Source organism: Plectropomus leopardus, chromosome 10 (genome assembly GCF_026936395.1).
Source record: "Plectropomus leopardus strain MGB_pleo_1.0 chromosome 10, ASM2693639v1, whole genome shotgun sequence".
NCBI classification, from domain to species: Eukaryota; Metazoa; Chordata; class Actinopteri; order Perciformes; family Serranidae; genus Plectropomus; species Plectropomus leopardus.
Window position 1 is genome coordinate 29,934,928 of NC_142185.1, and position 13,883 is coordinate 29,948,810.

General features: G+C 39.1%; 1 protein-coding gene across 2 annotated transcripts in view; it reads right to left on the minus strand.

Annotated features, from left to right (window-relative positions):
* kalrna (kalirin RhoGEF kinase a) overlaps positions 1-13,883 on the minus strand; it is a 165,833-nt gene that overhangs the window by 12,757 nt on the left and 139,193 nt on the right. Inside the window, exons 41-56 of one of the 2 annotated variants that reach the window (XM_088083541.1) lie at positions 13,281-13,487; positions 12,278-12,354; positions 10,019-10,168; positions 8,910-9,005; positions 7,246-7,364; positions 6,971-7,037; positions 6,049-6,152; positions 5,864-5,933; positions 5,643-5,729; positions 5,237-5,329; positions 4,622-4,672; positions 4,371-4,448; positions 4,021-4,206; positions 3,453-3,624; positions 2,568-2,785; positions 377-660 (exon numbers count right to left, since the gene is read on the minus strand). In XM_088083541.1, the coding sequence (XP_087939667.1) occupies positions 377-660; positions 2,568-2,785; positions 3,453-3,624; positions 4,021-4,206; positions 4,371-4,448; positions 4,622-4,672; positions 5,237-5,329; positions 5,643-5,729; positions 5,864-5,933; positions 6,049-6,152; positions 6,971-7,037; positions 7,246-7,364; positions 8,910-9,005; positions 10,019-10,168; positions 12,278-12,354; positions 13,281-13,487 (2,059 nt within the window). The remainder of the gene's footprint in view (positions 1-376; positions 661-2,567; positions 2,786-3,452; positions 3,625-4,020; positions 4,207-4,370; positions 4,449-4,621; positions 4,673-5,236; positions 5,330-5,642; positions 5,730-5,863; positions 5,934-6,048; positions 6,153-6,970; positions 7,038-7,245; positions 7,365-8,909; positions 9,006-10,018; positions 10,169-12,277; positions 12,355-13,280; positions 13,488-13,883) is intronic. The other variant, XM_088083542.1, reaches the window with a different exon arrangement.

The following is a 13,883-nucleotide window of genomic DNA, read 5'->3' on the forward strand; positions in this document are numbered from 1 at the left end:
CCATTTTCATGTAGTTGCCACAGAGCCGTCAAGTGACAATGGCTCAGAAATAAAACTGTCACTGCAGCAGCTTAACGGACAGTAAGAGTACCTTTTACCCCCGAGGAGCAACAAGTCAGGAGTTAAAATACAAAAAAAAAGTCTCCTGAGAGGTCCAAGAGTTCGTTTTTAAAGGGAGGAGGAAGAGGAGGGACAGGATATGAGGGTGGGAGGAGTTAGGGGGTGAGGGCAGAGGCAGTGAGAGTTAAGCCGATTCAAAAACAAAAACGTGTAGACAGAGTTTGTCACCTCATCCAATCCAAGTGCTTGGTGTGAAGCCCAACCAGAAGTGCGTCTGTCTGCAGGTAAAGAAGTGCTGGGTGGGTGGGGGACTTACTTGATGTTGTTGGCATCGGCCACCGCCGCCGAGAAGGATGAAGTAGAAGAGGAGTCTTTTATGGACTTTGTGAGCGGGCCCAAGATGTGTCCCGGCACCCAGCCCTCCGCAGCAGGCGATTGGCTGTTGGCTGGCCGGTAAACAAGGTACATGTTCTGCTGATTGGTGGCCAGGATCTGGACTGTCTCCCCCTGACTGACGCAGATCTCATTCTCTTTGAGCGCCGAGTAGTCCTGAGAGACCAACATGGTGGAGGAGACGCCGTTACAGCCTCCTTCGATGTCCTGTGGAGGAGAGGAGAGGATGGCGGAAAGAGAGAAGACAAGAGGAAAAAAACACAAAGAGGAGGAGACCAAAGAAGGGATGGAAATGACAAATGAAAAGAAGAGGAGGAGAATTGAGGACAAGGTTAAGGTGAGTCTATGTGGGTTGGATAACAGTCCTGTTGGCTGTGATGCCGTTATAGCCGATCCAAACCTGAGGAGGAGCAGAGGAAGGTCAGGAGCAATGAGGAGGAGGAGGAACAATGAAAACCAGAATGTCAGCATTCTGTTCAGGCTTTCTTTTTCAAAGCAGTCTTTTAACTGAAAGTTAAAACAGCTGATTACCTCTACAAAAAATATCTGCAAGCAAGTCTTAAGCGATGCGTGGGTCAAAGTTTTTTAAAACCCGATCCAACCTGGCACTTATTAATCAATGACGCAAACCTGTGAACCAGAGCTGAAAGTTTGTGGTAGCGACCTACTTGCTGTTGGCTGTATGTCATTTCCAGTTAATATCACAATTTAAAATGTGTTTTTTCCATTTTTAAAAAGTACAAATAACACAAGACAGCAAGTGCTCACTGGTCTTTTAAATGTTAATCTTAAGCCTGTGATCTCAAGTGCACAACTGATAACCTAAAGGGTTTGTTTACATGAGTGCATAGCCGATAGGTACCATGGTTTGTTTACATTACATTACAAAGGTAGATGATTAACAGATTCACTGTGGACAGAGAGACGCTTGCTGTAATGTCAAAGTGTAAGGCCTACATATTTAAAGAAGGAAATATTTTTACCAGACATTATGACCAGAGAGATATAAATATGTCAGAGCTTAACACATTTTTCTAATCAAAAGCCGAAAAAAAAAAGAAGAAAAACTGAGCACAGCAGTGCTGATGAGAAAGCTGCTTGTTGAGAGTCAGAGACAGAGAGGAGACAGGAAGAGGAGGCGTAAAGTTGGTTAAAAATGCCACAAAAATAGCAGCAAATGTGGGCAGGATCGATGCAGGTTGTTGTAAGCTGACTTGAATAACAAGTGCTCAAACTACGACCATAACATAACACAGATGACATGTACAATTTGCAATTGTGCAGTCTTATTATCTAAAATTAAATAACAATGATAAACAGAATAATTCTATAAGCAGATGTCAGAGAGGTTTTTTTGAGATTTGCTGCTGCTGCCTCCACCCTGATCGATGGAGTATTTAAAAGTCATTTGAAAATGACATTTGTAAAACTTCTCTCACCAGGAACCCGATTCCTGGTTATTATGGATGATCCTCATACCTGGTTAATGGTTTTCATTTCCTTTTTGTTAGTGTAAGTAGACATTTTAGCAGCACACATCTTAGAAAGATGTTGAAAAAGAACGTTGTTCTATTTTAGCAGAGTGTCACTTTAACTTGTGACTAAAAATGTGTGTTTTTAGGAACATTTCTCCCTTGACGAGGGTCAAGGTGTTTGGCAGGCTGTAAATCACAGAGTGAGCAGACTATCCAGTTTCCTGCAGACAACAAAAGGTTTTGAGTCAAACTAGGCCACAAAGAGAACAGCTTGCTATGTGTATGTATATATATACCCACACTGTATGCTGCTACACCTGCAGTAGCCCAGATTTTACCCTTGGTTTTTAGGGAACAAGTAACACTCACAGACATCGTGAAGGGGAAAAGTGTGCTTGATGCCCCAGTTCACCAGCTGTCTGCTGCAGTTTACAGTTAAAGGCTAAAAGCTAAGTCTAGACAATACAAGAAAAAAAGTAGCTGTGTGTCTGAAACCAGACTTGGATGAGCTTGCTGATAAATTATGAAACATTAGACTTGTGAAAAATCTAGAAAACACTAAGAAACCTGATCAAATTTAAAACCAACGAGCCTGTTCTCCTCCCATCAGGTGTGTTCAGGCTGTTAGCAGGAACTCACCCTGGAGTCAAAACATGTCGAACCACCGTTGGAGGTAGACACTTTCATCTGGGTCCTCCCTCTCTCTGTCTCCTTCTCGCCGAGCCCGACAGCCGAGGACGGACGGCTGTGAGACGACATACCGGGCCTGTTCCCGCAAGACGAGCGGTTCCTGGTGAGTGAGGAGCTGCTGCCTGCTCCGCCCTTCTCCTTCTGGTACTCAATGGGAGACTGGAGAGCTTCAAACACACACAGATGGAACATTTATATTCCTCTTGAATGAATTAATGAATAAATGAGAGTTTTGGATCCTATTTGTTTTGCTGTAGTTAAAGTACATTTCAGCCCATTCTCTATACTCTAACATTAAATGTTGGCCTACCTTTCGGGCAGCTGTTGTTTTCAAAATTCTTACCAGCACTCCATGAAAATATACTTGCAGAAACTTGCTTGAAATAGGTAACAGTTAACACATGGCCTTTCTTTTCCCCCCTTAAAGCTGAATTATGATCATGTGTAATTCAGTTTCATGGGGGAAAACATTTTCTTTGAGCATTCACACGCAATCTGGAAATCTGAACATCCAAATAGTCAGTTATCTTAGTATAAATTAAATAAACAGTCCTTTTCATTCGATGTGCCTATTGATTTTTTTCATTTTGTAGCTAAGCAACAAAGAACAAAAGATGCTTTTAAGCAACCAGATAACTGATGTCCTGGTACAAAGAGTTGCTTGAAGTGATGATATTCTAAGAAAAGTCATCGAATTAGCGTTCTAAGAATTTCCTGTTACAGTTAAGACTAGATCATACTCAAGATAAAAGTTAGTTACAAAATCTCTTAGCCCTTAGGAGAGTTCCTCAGATAAAAATCCTGTTCGGAGTAAGAAGGAGGACTTTTTCTCACCGGACAGGAAGTTGCTCTGAGCATCCAGAACATCCTGGATGTGTCGGACCCAGACCTGCTTGATGTCGACGTTGGCGGCCTGCAGAGTGAAACGTTCCGACGAGCCCCGACATGACAAGACAAACTTACACGGATCGTTATCGGCGCTGTCCTCCAGACCCAGGTAGGATACCTGTGGAGAAGAGTAGGTTAAGAAAGAGCAGTTTAAGCTGAGCGACTATCAGTTATTCAGCATAGATCAAATTATTTAAAGAGCAGCTCAACACCCAGTTTTAATGTGAACACGAGCCTTTCCTAAATTCAATTCAAACCCTGATACAGTTCATCATAGATTTTTGAGGTTCAAGTGAACAAAACAGCCCAAATTTTTCTGGAATTTAGGAAAAAAACACTTATTTTGTGATGAATACTGTAAAATGGTGTCAGGATCAATAGATAGTGTGATAAAGTGACTCTATTTCTATGTATTTAATTATTCTACTAAATCAAAAAGGTGGATTTTGTGATATTTTGAAAATGTGCATCCTAAATCGTATTCCCCATAAGAAGAGCCCCAGCCTCTGTGTACCTTGATGCTCTTCTTGAACTGATATCCAGGTGTAGACGATCCTTTCCTCAGCAGCTCACTGAAGATGACAATCTGCTCAAAGAGGAAAACTCGTCGCTCTTTGGAGCGCGACAGGACGCCGGCATCCTGCTCTGTTACAAAGAAGGTTTCCTGCTGCAGCAGTTTGCCCTGGCAGGTGAGTTTACCCTGCAGAGAAAATGGTTTGGTAAACACAATACAATCAGTGCTCGCTGGTTAGCTTTTCATTTTTTTATTAATAGTTAACAGGTGGAGAATGAACAGGAATGCAGACATAACGTGTTAATGTGCTGCATGCAAACCTGTTATCAGTCAGCAGCAAGTAAACGTACCTCGTATCCTTGCAGCCGACCCAAATTCATCATGTCATTACAAAGTTTAGGGACCTGAGACATCAAATCCACGGCTTTCTGTGAGAACCACAGAGAGTGGGAGCATTAACAGACATCCACCATCATGAATATGTTAAGGCTTCAACACAAAAAAACTAACATCTGCCCAAATTCTGCATTCAGCCAGGGCTGTAAACACAGCGTGAATACTGTATGTGATGTGTAAACTGTGATATTTCAATAGTTTTTACCTCAATTTGATCGCAGTCCATGCCTGCCTTTGAGCTGTACTTCAGGAAGTCCTGAGGAGAAACCGCACTGTCAATACATCACTGTACCCCAAATGTCACAAAGATAAGCCTTTTTTCAACTCCAGGTTTTCATTTTCAGCTTTTAACATTCGATCAAGTACTTTTTTAAAGTCTAATAATGACTGCTGCTGCCACTGTTGTGTATGTTACAGTTTATTTAGGAAAACGGTCATGACATGCACATGTTGCTAATGTGTAGGCTTATTAAATTTTGTTGTTTTTGTGTGTGACTGTCTTGCACCCATTATCTGCTAAAGTGCACACACACCTTGTTCAGTGATGCTTTTTGTAAAGAGGATTTTCAATATGCTTAAGAAATTAGCTGCTGGTTTTACTCCCTCTGTGTTTTTTGCATGTTGATTTGGCCTCATAACTAAATTTGAACATATAAAAAAAAGAATATTTAGAGTACAGAGAGGGTCATGTACTTTCCCCTAGTCACTCAGGGAGGCTCAAGGAAAAATATTTGTAGCTCTGGTGAGAATTAAGATAGAAAGAATAATAAAATTTTTTTTAAAAAAGAACAGTACCTAAGGAAATTTGTGTGTATGTTACCTTTAGAAGCAGTTGATATTTGGTGATTCTCTGGATCGGTTTGATTAGAAAGTCGCTGATGGTCAGCCTGGACTGGATGTCCTGCTGGATTGTCTGAAAGACAAAAAACAACAGCTTATTTTCCAGCCTTTTGTCTATTTCATGTGTCTCTTCATATATTTGGTCAGAAAAAAATCAAATAAACCAGATAATATAAGATAAAACAGATTCTTGAAATTCTATATTAATGTTATAAAACAGCTACACTAACATGAAATTATTAAAATCAGCTGGGAGTCTTAAAGGACATTTTGTTGAGATATTACTTCAATTTAAAGTTTTTATCATTTTTCAAATATAAAACGTATAAATATATATATAACATAACTGCTAACAAACTAACACAAAGAGTTAAAACACCACTTACGTCAAAATATGTGTCATATTCTGCAACGATGAACTCAGACTTCGGCTTATTCTGACAATAAACCACATACATGTGCAGTCTTCTTTCCTGTTACACACACAGACACATTGTGTTAAATACAGCAGATCATCCAGGTCTAACATATTGTAATAGCACAAAAGTTAGCATCATCATCATCATCATCATCATCATCATCACCACCACCACAGTGTTCCCCTCACATGTTTGATGAAGAGCTCAGGGAGGTGTTCATGGTCATCCAGACATTTCTCCAGCTCTCCTACAAAGAAGCTGTCAGCGACAGAAGATGGATGTTATCGGTAAGCTCAAATAAAGGAACACCACAGATCCCTCTCTTCCCGCTCTTGGTCCATTTTCAGTCGTTGAGCACGAATGCTGAACTTACTCTCTATGCCAGTCGTAGATCTGGTGTATGTTCCCGAAGACAATTTTGTCTTTTCCTTTCATGTCATCAGGGACGCCTTTCTCCTCAATCTTCTTCATGAAGCCCTGCAGGGTCACAGAGGGTCAGCAGGTTAAGGATGCTCTGCTCACTTCTCTTCAGTTAGTGATGATAAATAATGTCAGAATGCCTGAGGGATGTTTTACATCTCGCTGAGACCGTTTCACAGAGAGGTTATTAAGCCCTCAGAGTGTTTGCAGCCTTTTTCTTACTAAAGCTACATTCAGAGGTTCTGTGTTTATCACAAAACTGCCAAAAGAGTAAAAGAGGCAGAGATAAACAATGACCGTGCAGAAAAGCTGTGGTAACTCGCACATAAAAAAAGAAGCACAAAAACAAGTACTGTCATACGATTGGCTATATTGAATCTGCACGATCAATACATTCACTTATGGACTATAGCATACAACATGCTGCAGGGCAGAGGGCTAATATAGACTACCACTGGATACAGGTCTTCATGAGTCTACCTGGACCCTAGGACCAAACTGGGGAATTTTGTTATAGTCCATCAGGTTATGGATTATAGATGGTGAAATCCCTAAATTTCTTGCAATTGTGCACCAAAAAGCATTGTTCTTAAACTGCTGAACTATTTGCCCCCTCATTTTTTTATTTTATTTTTTTCAAAGTGGTGAACATCACGTCATCATTGCATGCCACAACTTTTACAGTCTTTTGCTGCCCCTGTCCTATTCTTTTTTTTTAATTGTTGTATTCTGTTTTTATTGACTTTTTTCAAAACGCCCCAACTTTTCTAGAATTGGTTGTTCTTTATATATAACATCCATATATTAGAATTATAACAGAATCATCAAATACAGAAAAGCACTGGTGTGTTTTCCCTCAGCAGTGGGAGACTCACCTCCACCACGATGCCCAGGTCTTTGACGTAGTCCTTCTCTGTCTGAATCAGCTCGTTCAGGACAAACCTGGGCAGAATAAACAGTGCACCGTAACGTCAGCTGAAGACATGCTATCACCATTAACTATCACCATTACGTTACATTAGCAACGTAACATGATGATTGTGGTGGTAAACACTGTTGTGCAAAGTAGTAGTTCTTGAATTAGAATCAGTCGTAGCAGTAAAAGAAGTGGCAGAATGATGCATTTAGGATAATACACAACAGTACTCACATCCGTCCTCTCATAGCTTTGGCTCTTTGCTCCAGTTCAGGGTTTCGTGGCTGGACAGGAGTGGTTTGCTCTGGTGGAGAGAGGGAGGAGAAGCCGGGGTACACTCCTGGTTCCAGGGTCTGAGGGGAGGAGGTCAGTGTTAAGAGGTGGATTCAATCTTTTTCCCTTTTTAGAATGATTTTTTCAGAAAAGCAGCCACACTATCACATCCACAACTGTACATCAGTAAAATTATCTTTTGTCAAGTCTATTATACTTATTCAGACCACAATCAAAGACTTTCCTGAGGAAGGTTTTGCAATATGAACAACATTCAAAACCCTCTGTGCTCAATAAGCAACAACTTAAGGTAAACTATCATTTCGTGACAGCAGAGGGCAGCAGCAGCTTGGACTTTAGTATTTACAAGGAACAACCTGTACTGACTGAAAAGTGACTACCACTTAATTAAAAAATTCTACGTCAATATCAAATCTCAACTGATTCTTGGCTGAAGAGCGATTGTTCCAACTGACTTTCTCTGAAAAATATGCTGACATGGTAACAGATCTCATAGCATCATTTCTGTCCCCATTTGATAATGTTTTGCACCAGGGACCGCCTGAAATCTAAAAATATTCTAGTTGTTAGATATAATTAACACTAGAAAATTGCAAAGCCTCCTCATACAAAGAATTTCTTCTTGTGACTTCTTAAAATTGTGGCATTTTCTAAGAATTTCCCCTCTAGTTCATACTAGGTCCTAATAAAGATAAAGGTTACTCACAAAGCATCTTAGCCCTAAAGAGAGCTGCTAGAGTGAGAAACTGTTAGGAGTAAGGAGGAGGTTTAAAGAAACATGAGAGTTTCTTAAGAAGAGGATAAACTGACGGAAAGTATAAGACTTTAGAGAAATATTCTGCAAACTCTGGATGACGGTGAGTAATCCAAATGCTACAGATTAGATCTTGCAGGGATAACTTACAACTCCTTCTAGGATCCCTGGAGAACCCTGAATCACAAAGTTTTACTCAAATAGGTTAGGCACTGTGTTGGCAAATGAGATGCAACAGAAACTATTTCAGCTATTACTAAAAATAACATTATCTTCCTCCAACTTGTGGAGTCCCACAGGTCTTTGTTCCAGGCCACACATGTATAATTATACATACTAAACATATAATTCTATTTATGTGAAAATATAAATAGATTTATTTTTACCTTTATTACTTTTGCTCAAAACTCTCATGTATTATTAACACATTGTCCATGTATGGCAACATATAAACACAAAACACAACCATGCTACTACTGCTACACAAGCTAATTAACTGAAAATACAAACACTAAGTACACACACACACACACACACACACACACAAATGTGAGCACAAATGTAGTACAACACAAGAATGCTATACTGTACTTGCATGACTGTTAGCACGACACATATTTACTAGTGTATTAATTTAATGAAATGAGCAAAAAACTATCCAGATATGATGTGCTTAACGGAGAACGCAGATAAAAACTACTGTGTTCACTTCAGCCTTTAGGCCCATAAGATTCATTGTAAACATAACTGGTTTGCACCTCCTGTTTTTGTTTGCATCCCACGTCAAAGAAAATCTATTTAGTTACACTGGCCATGTGTACCACCAGATCATGCAGTCATGCACACTCACCATCTTGGTTTTAACCAGTTTTTCTATGGCGCTAACCAGCTCTGCAGCGCTGGGCACCTCAGAGGACGACTGCAGAGACGTTAGCAAGGAAGAAGACTGAGAGAGGAAGAGGAGGGGAGGATCAAAAGCAACAGCAGGTTAGACAGATTGGCAGTGAAGGAGAGAAGGCAGGGAGTGGGAGAAATAAAGAATGAAAAAAAGAAAAAAGATGAGACAGATATATAGAGAGATAGAAAGATAAATCAAGACAATGAACAAATGAGAGAAAGAAAGAATAAATGTAAGAAAAAAGAAAGAACGAAAGAAATAATGAATTGCAAAAGAACAAACGTAAGAACAGAAAGAAAGAAGGTATGAATGAAAAAGAACAAATGCATGAAAAAAGAAATAATGAACCAACAAAAGAACAAACAACAAGAATTACAGAAAAAAACAAACAAATGAAGGAAAGAACTCAACAAAGAACAGCGGAAAAAACAAAGAAAAGAATGAGAGAAAGAACGAAAAGAAATAAAAAACAAAGGGAAAAAAATGCAAGAACCAAAGAAAGAAAGGAGGAAAGAAATGACAAACAGCTTAAACAAACAAGCAAACAAATGAACCAAAGAACAAATGAACAAACAAGAGAACAAAAGAACAAATGAAGGAAAGAGTGAAAAAAGAAATAATATAGGAAAGATAGAAAGAAAGGGGGAAAAATATATAAAGAAAGAAGAGTTTTGGCAAAAAAATAAATGTAACAAAAAGCAGTGAAAGAACAGCTGTTAGTTAGCAGAGGACTGCCGCGTATTAGAGCCGAGCTACAGGCTGCAGGATTTATACCAAATGAAAAGTTAAAGCATTTCAAACAACACAGAAAGAACAAACTGGAGAAAAAAAAAGGTAAAATTGAAGTTTGTCAGAAGGAAGCATATAAAAGCAAAAGCTGCTGGAGGTTTGGGAGATGTAAGCGGACAGATAGAATAAATTCTAAATAAAGATATTTAAAGCAGACGTCTTCAAGTCATCATCAGTCTACATGTTAATCTAACAGCCACTGAAGATCAATTTCAGTTTCTAAATGACCAACACTGAGAGAAACCGGCAGTGAAACCTCCTTCCCGCCTCACCTTGTGCTCATCCTGAGCTGAAGGGTCTTTGATGATCTCCATGGGAGGAGGCAGAGGGGTGTGCGCATCCTCGTCAGGCTCCTCCTCCCCGCCGCTCTGCATCCCGGAGGGCGGCTTAGAGAGGAGGTTACCTTCCTTACTGATGAATCCCTGAGGGACACAGACGCAGAATTCGGAGTCAGGATTTAAATTTCACTTTTAAACTGTCCACTTCAAACGTCACTTTATTGATCACAGTGATCAATTCATCATTAAATATCAGCCTCTCCAAACACCTAAATCAACATTCTGTCAGACGTTTGGTTTGGAATAAATTACACCTGATTGGACAAACCTTCTTGGTTGTCATTAGTCTTTATGACCAGTTTTTAACAAAAATAGACATAAACACAACATGAACTGAAAGGCAGGGATGCCCAAATATATAAGAAATGTATAACGAGAATATACATAACAGAGAGAGAATATATATAACACGTCCTTCCTCTTTGATATTTGTTTCTAATTTCTGCCATTGCCTTCCTGTTTAACAAACATTGCAGCTGCTCTTGGAAACTTGGAATTTCCTCTTCACAAATTTGAAATGAGTAATGAGTAATGCAACATTTTATTTAGTTTGGGGAAGTGGTGATAAATCACAGATGAGTAGCTCGTCATGGTTTTGGTCATGCTTGATGAGTTTGTTGAATTAGAGTCTCTGAGCGAGTTTTGGCACACTCTTAGACACAGGGCTAATTTTGAGTTAAATCCATGTTTATTCAGTAGCACCAGGACATTTTTTTTCTTTCTACCAAACGACACCTGCCAACTGCGTTACCATGAGGCCGGCATCTACGACAAGAGCTACATGCTCATGACACCAGAGATGTCAATATTTATAGCGTCCTCCTCGGCTGATGTGTGATGATAGCTGCTCGTTGATGTGTTTCGCGGGCGGAGTTTGGTAGAAAGAAAATAGTTCCTCGTGAAACTGATCAAAACGAGGCCTGCGGATTATCTTGAGTAACTGGTTCATGAGTTCTTGAAAGAGACATTGCAGTCGAGTTTTTAAAATGTATTTTTATGTGTGTTTTTTTATGTCGTTTTGAGCACCACAAGCAGTGCCAATACTGGAGAGAAGGCCGACATCTCTACGGCTGATACCTCCAACACTCTCAAACAAAACAAACTGATAAACAGAACTAAAGGAAAAATATGTATTTTTGATTTTAGTGTGAAGTGTCCCTTTAAACTGCACTTGCATCATTCTTATCAGCAACATGAGTAGTATAAAAATTATTCGAAGAACTCAGAGGTTTCATAATGACATTAATCATTGAGTAATTCAGGACTTGATCACAAGTTTTCATACGTGGGTGTATTGGTGTTTTACAGAGAACGAAAGCATGCACACATAGAAAGAGGAACTTAAGAGGTTTACTGTCTGTAGCATAAATGCAGATATTATCAATGAATCTCTCTATGCTGGTATGACATGTTCACCACAGACAGGGGCGAGCAGATAGATTAGCTTTAAACTACACATGATCTGTAGACAGAAACAGATAACCAGCCATAAAACGGGGTGAGGTAATGAATATCGTTTAGTAAGATTACATGATTCATTTAGTTTTTGACCATATGCATTTGGTGCAGTCACATATTTAGTCACATATGTCTTGTGTGACTGGAACTTACAGATGAAAAATCAGCATGCAAGGTGTTTCATATCTAATAATATTTGACCATATGGGTCTTGCTGTACCTTCAAACATTACTGATGTAAACAAACCTTTGAGAAAATCAGAAATGCAGTGTTTTAGACTTCGCTGTGGTGTTATAATAAAATAAAATAAAACAAACTAAACTAAACTGAAGTAAAATAAAAAACCTATCCTCCAATCAAAGTACTAAAAATCAAAAAGGGAGAAAATAGAATTGACAATCATCTACACTAAATTTAAGGCCCATTTTGGGAAAATTCATGTTTCCATCAGACCGCTTGTTGTTAAAGGGTATGTTTTTCTACTTTTCATGAATCTAGTTAAGCGTTTCCAGTTTTTCTGCTTACTCAGGGTAAGAAAGCAGAGTGTAAAAATACTTTCCTGTAAGAAATTATCAGAAGTAAAAATAGCCTCAACTCATCTGGATAAAAGTTCAGTAAGCAGAAACACTGGTAATGTCTTTAAAAAGCGGGCTGACCTTAAGCTATGAAATGTCAGCAGGTTTATGAAATACCATTTATGGAAAACCAAACCACAAAAGTTGCAATATGCTTACCTCATTGATGTCACCCTGCAGGGCAGGGTCAGGCTGTCCAAGGTCAATACTCTTCCTGCTCTCATCTTTTTCTGGTCCTGTTAAATCAGTCAGTTCATTACTCAGAAATTTACACATGGAAACATATTTCAACAGGGTTACATTTAGACATCATGAGATTTTAGGATTTAGAAATTCAGGAAGTTTTGAATAGTCTACTAAAAGTTAGGTTGTATTTACAGATTCATTCAGAATAAATAACATCCTACTTGACAAGATTTTGGTATCATTTGTTTCCGTTTGTCATCCGAGATGTATTGACCAATTACGTGTGAGCAAACTTTGGTTGAAGCAGAAGAAACTGAATGCGCTGACTGAAATGAAATTTAACTTTATTATTAACTTTATTAGCTGACTACATGTGTAAAAAATCTGGTTGATGACGTCTTCTCTCAACTACAACTCCATTTTTGTGTCTTAAGTTGCCGATTGGACTGAAAACAATGACCAGCACACAGAAGAGGAAGTCTTGGCCCCGAAATCTGTTGGCTACACTGGAACCACTGAAATAATAACAGCTCCCAAAGGCTAAATTGTCATCAGACCAATAGCTGACGGATACTGAGACTGATTACATTGAACATTTAGTTAAAACTGCTAAGTCAAAGCTGTATCGTCAAATGGTGGGACAGTTGCAAGCAGGAACCTGCATATTAAAAACTTTCGCTGTTAGTGCATTCGAGAATACTTGGACACATTTATCGTCAGCAAATATTACGTTTGATAATATAAATGCAACACTGCAGCAAAGCTCAAATACTGAAGCACAAAGCAGGTTCTTTTTTACAGTCAAAATTTTTACCAGGCTGATTTTGATAATGGAAGGATTCAAAGGATTTAAAGGGTTCAAATGTAAGAAAAAACATGAAAAATGTATGGTATGCTTTAAAATGTGGCAGTTTGACACAATTCAATCATTTATTAAACTCGTCAGTAACATGTTATTATTATTTGACTGTCTTACCAGGCTTCTTCTGTTTGTTGTTGGGAGGTTTCTTAATGGAGCTGCCGTGGCTGAGGCGGCGGACTGGACTTGTCAGCCACTTCCTCAGAGTGTTTCCAGAGCGTTTGGGACCAGGAGAGCTGGACTGCAGTGAGCTGAGGGATGGCTGCGGCTGAAGGTTCGCCACGGACTCGGTCTTTCCATCTGAGCCACTAACGGGATAGTTTTCTGAAAGAAATCCGATAAAAATGTATATTTTAGAAAGATCAAATCAGTAGCGATTACTTTTTCTGCTTCCCAGCATTCCAAAATTTATTTGAAGCGTGGTTTGCCACAGTGGTGATCGAAGAGTCAAACCTTATATAGTCAATTGAGATTCTCTGGAAAAATATCATCAATCAAAACACAGAAGTTAATACTGTAGGAGTGTGTTTCTTCTAAAGCTTCTGTGTTGTGGTTTCACAAGGCTGAAATCAATCCTGGCTCAGAAAGACTAAAAGTTCTTCACGGTGTTTTGCAGGTAAATAAAGGAACTTTTCTTGTCTGACATGTTTATAATTTATGTCCTCCTGCTCCATTTTTTGCTTTGTTGTTACTCAAAAGGAGATTTTTTTCTCTGTGTAG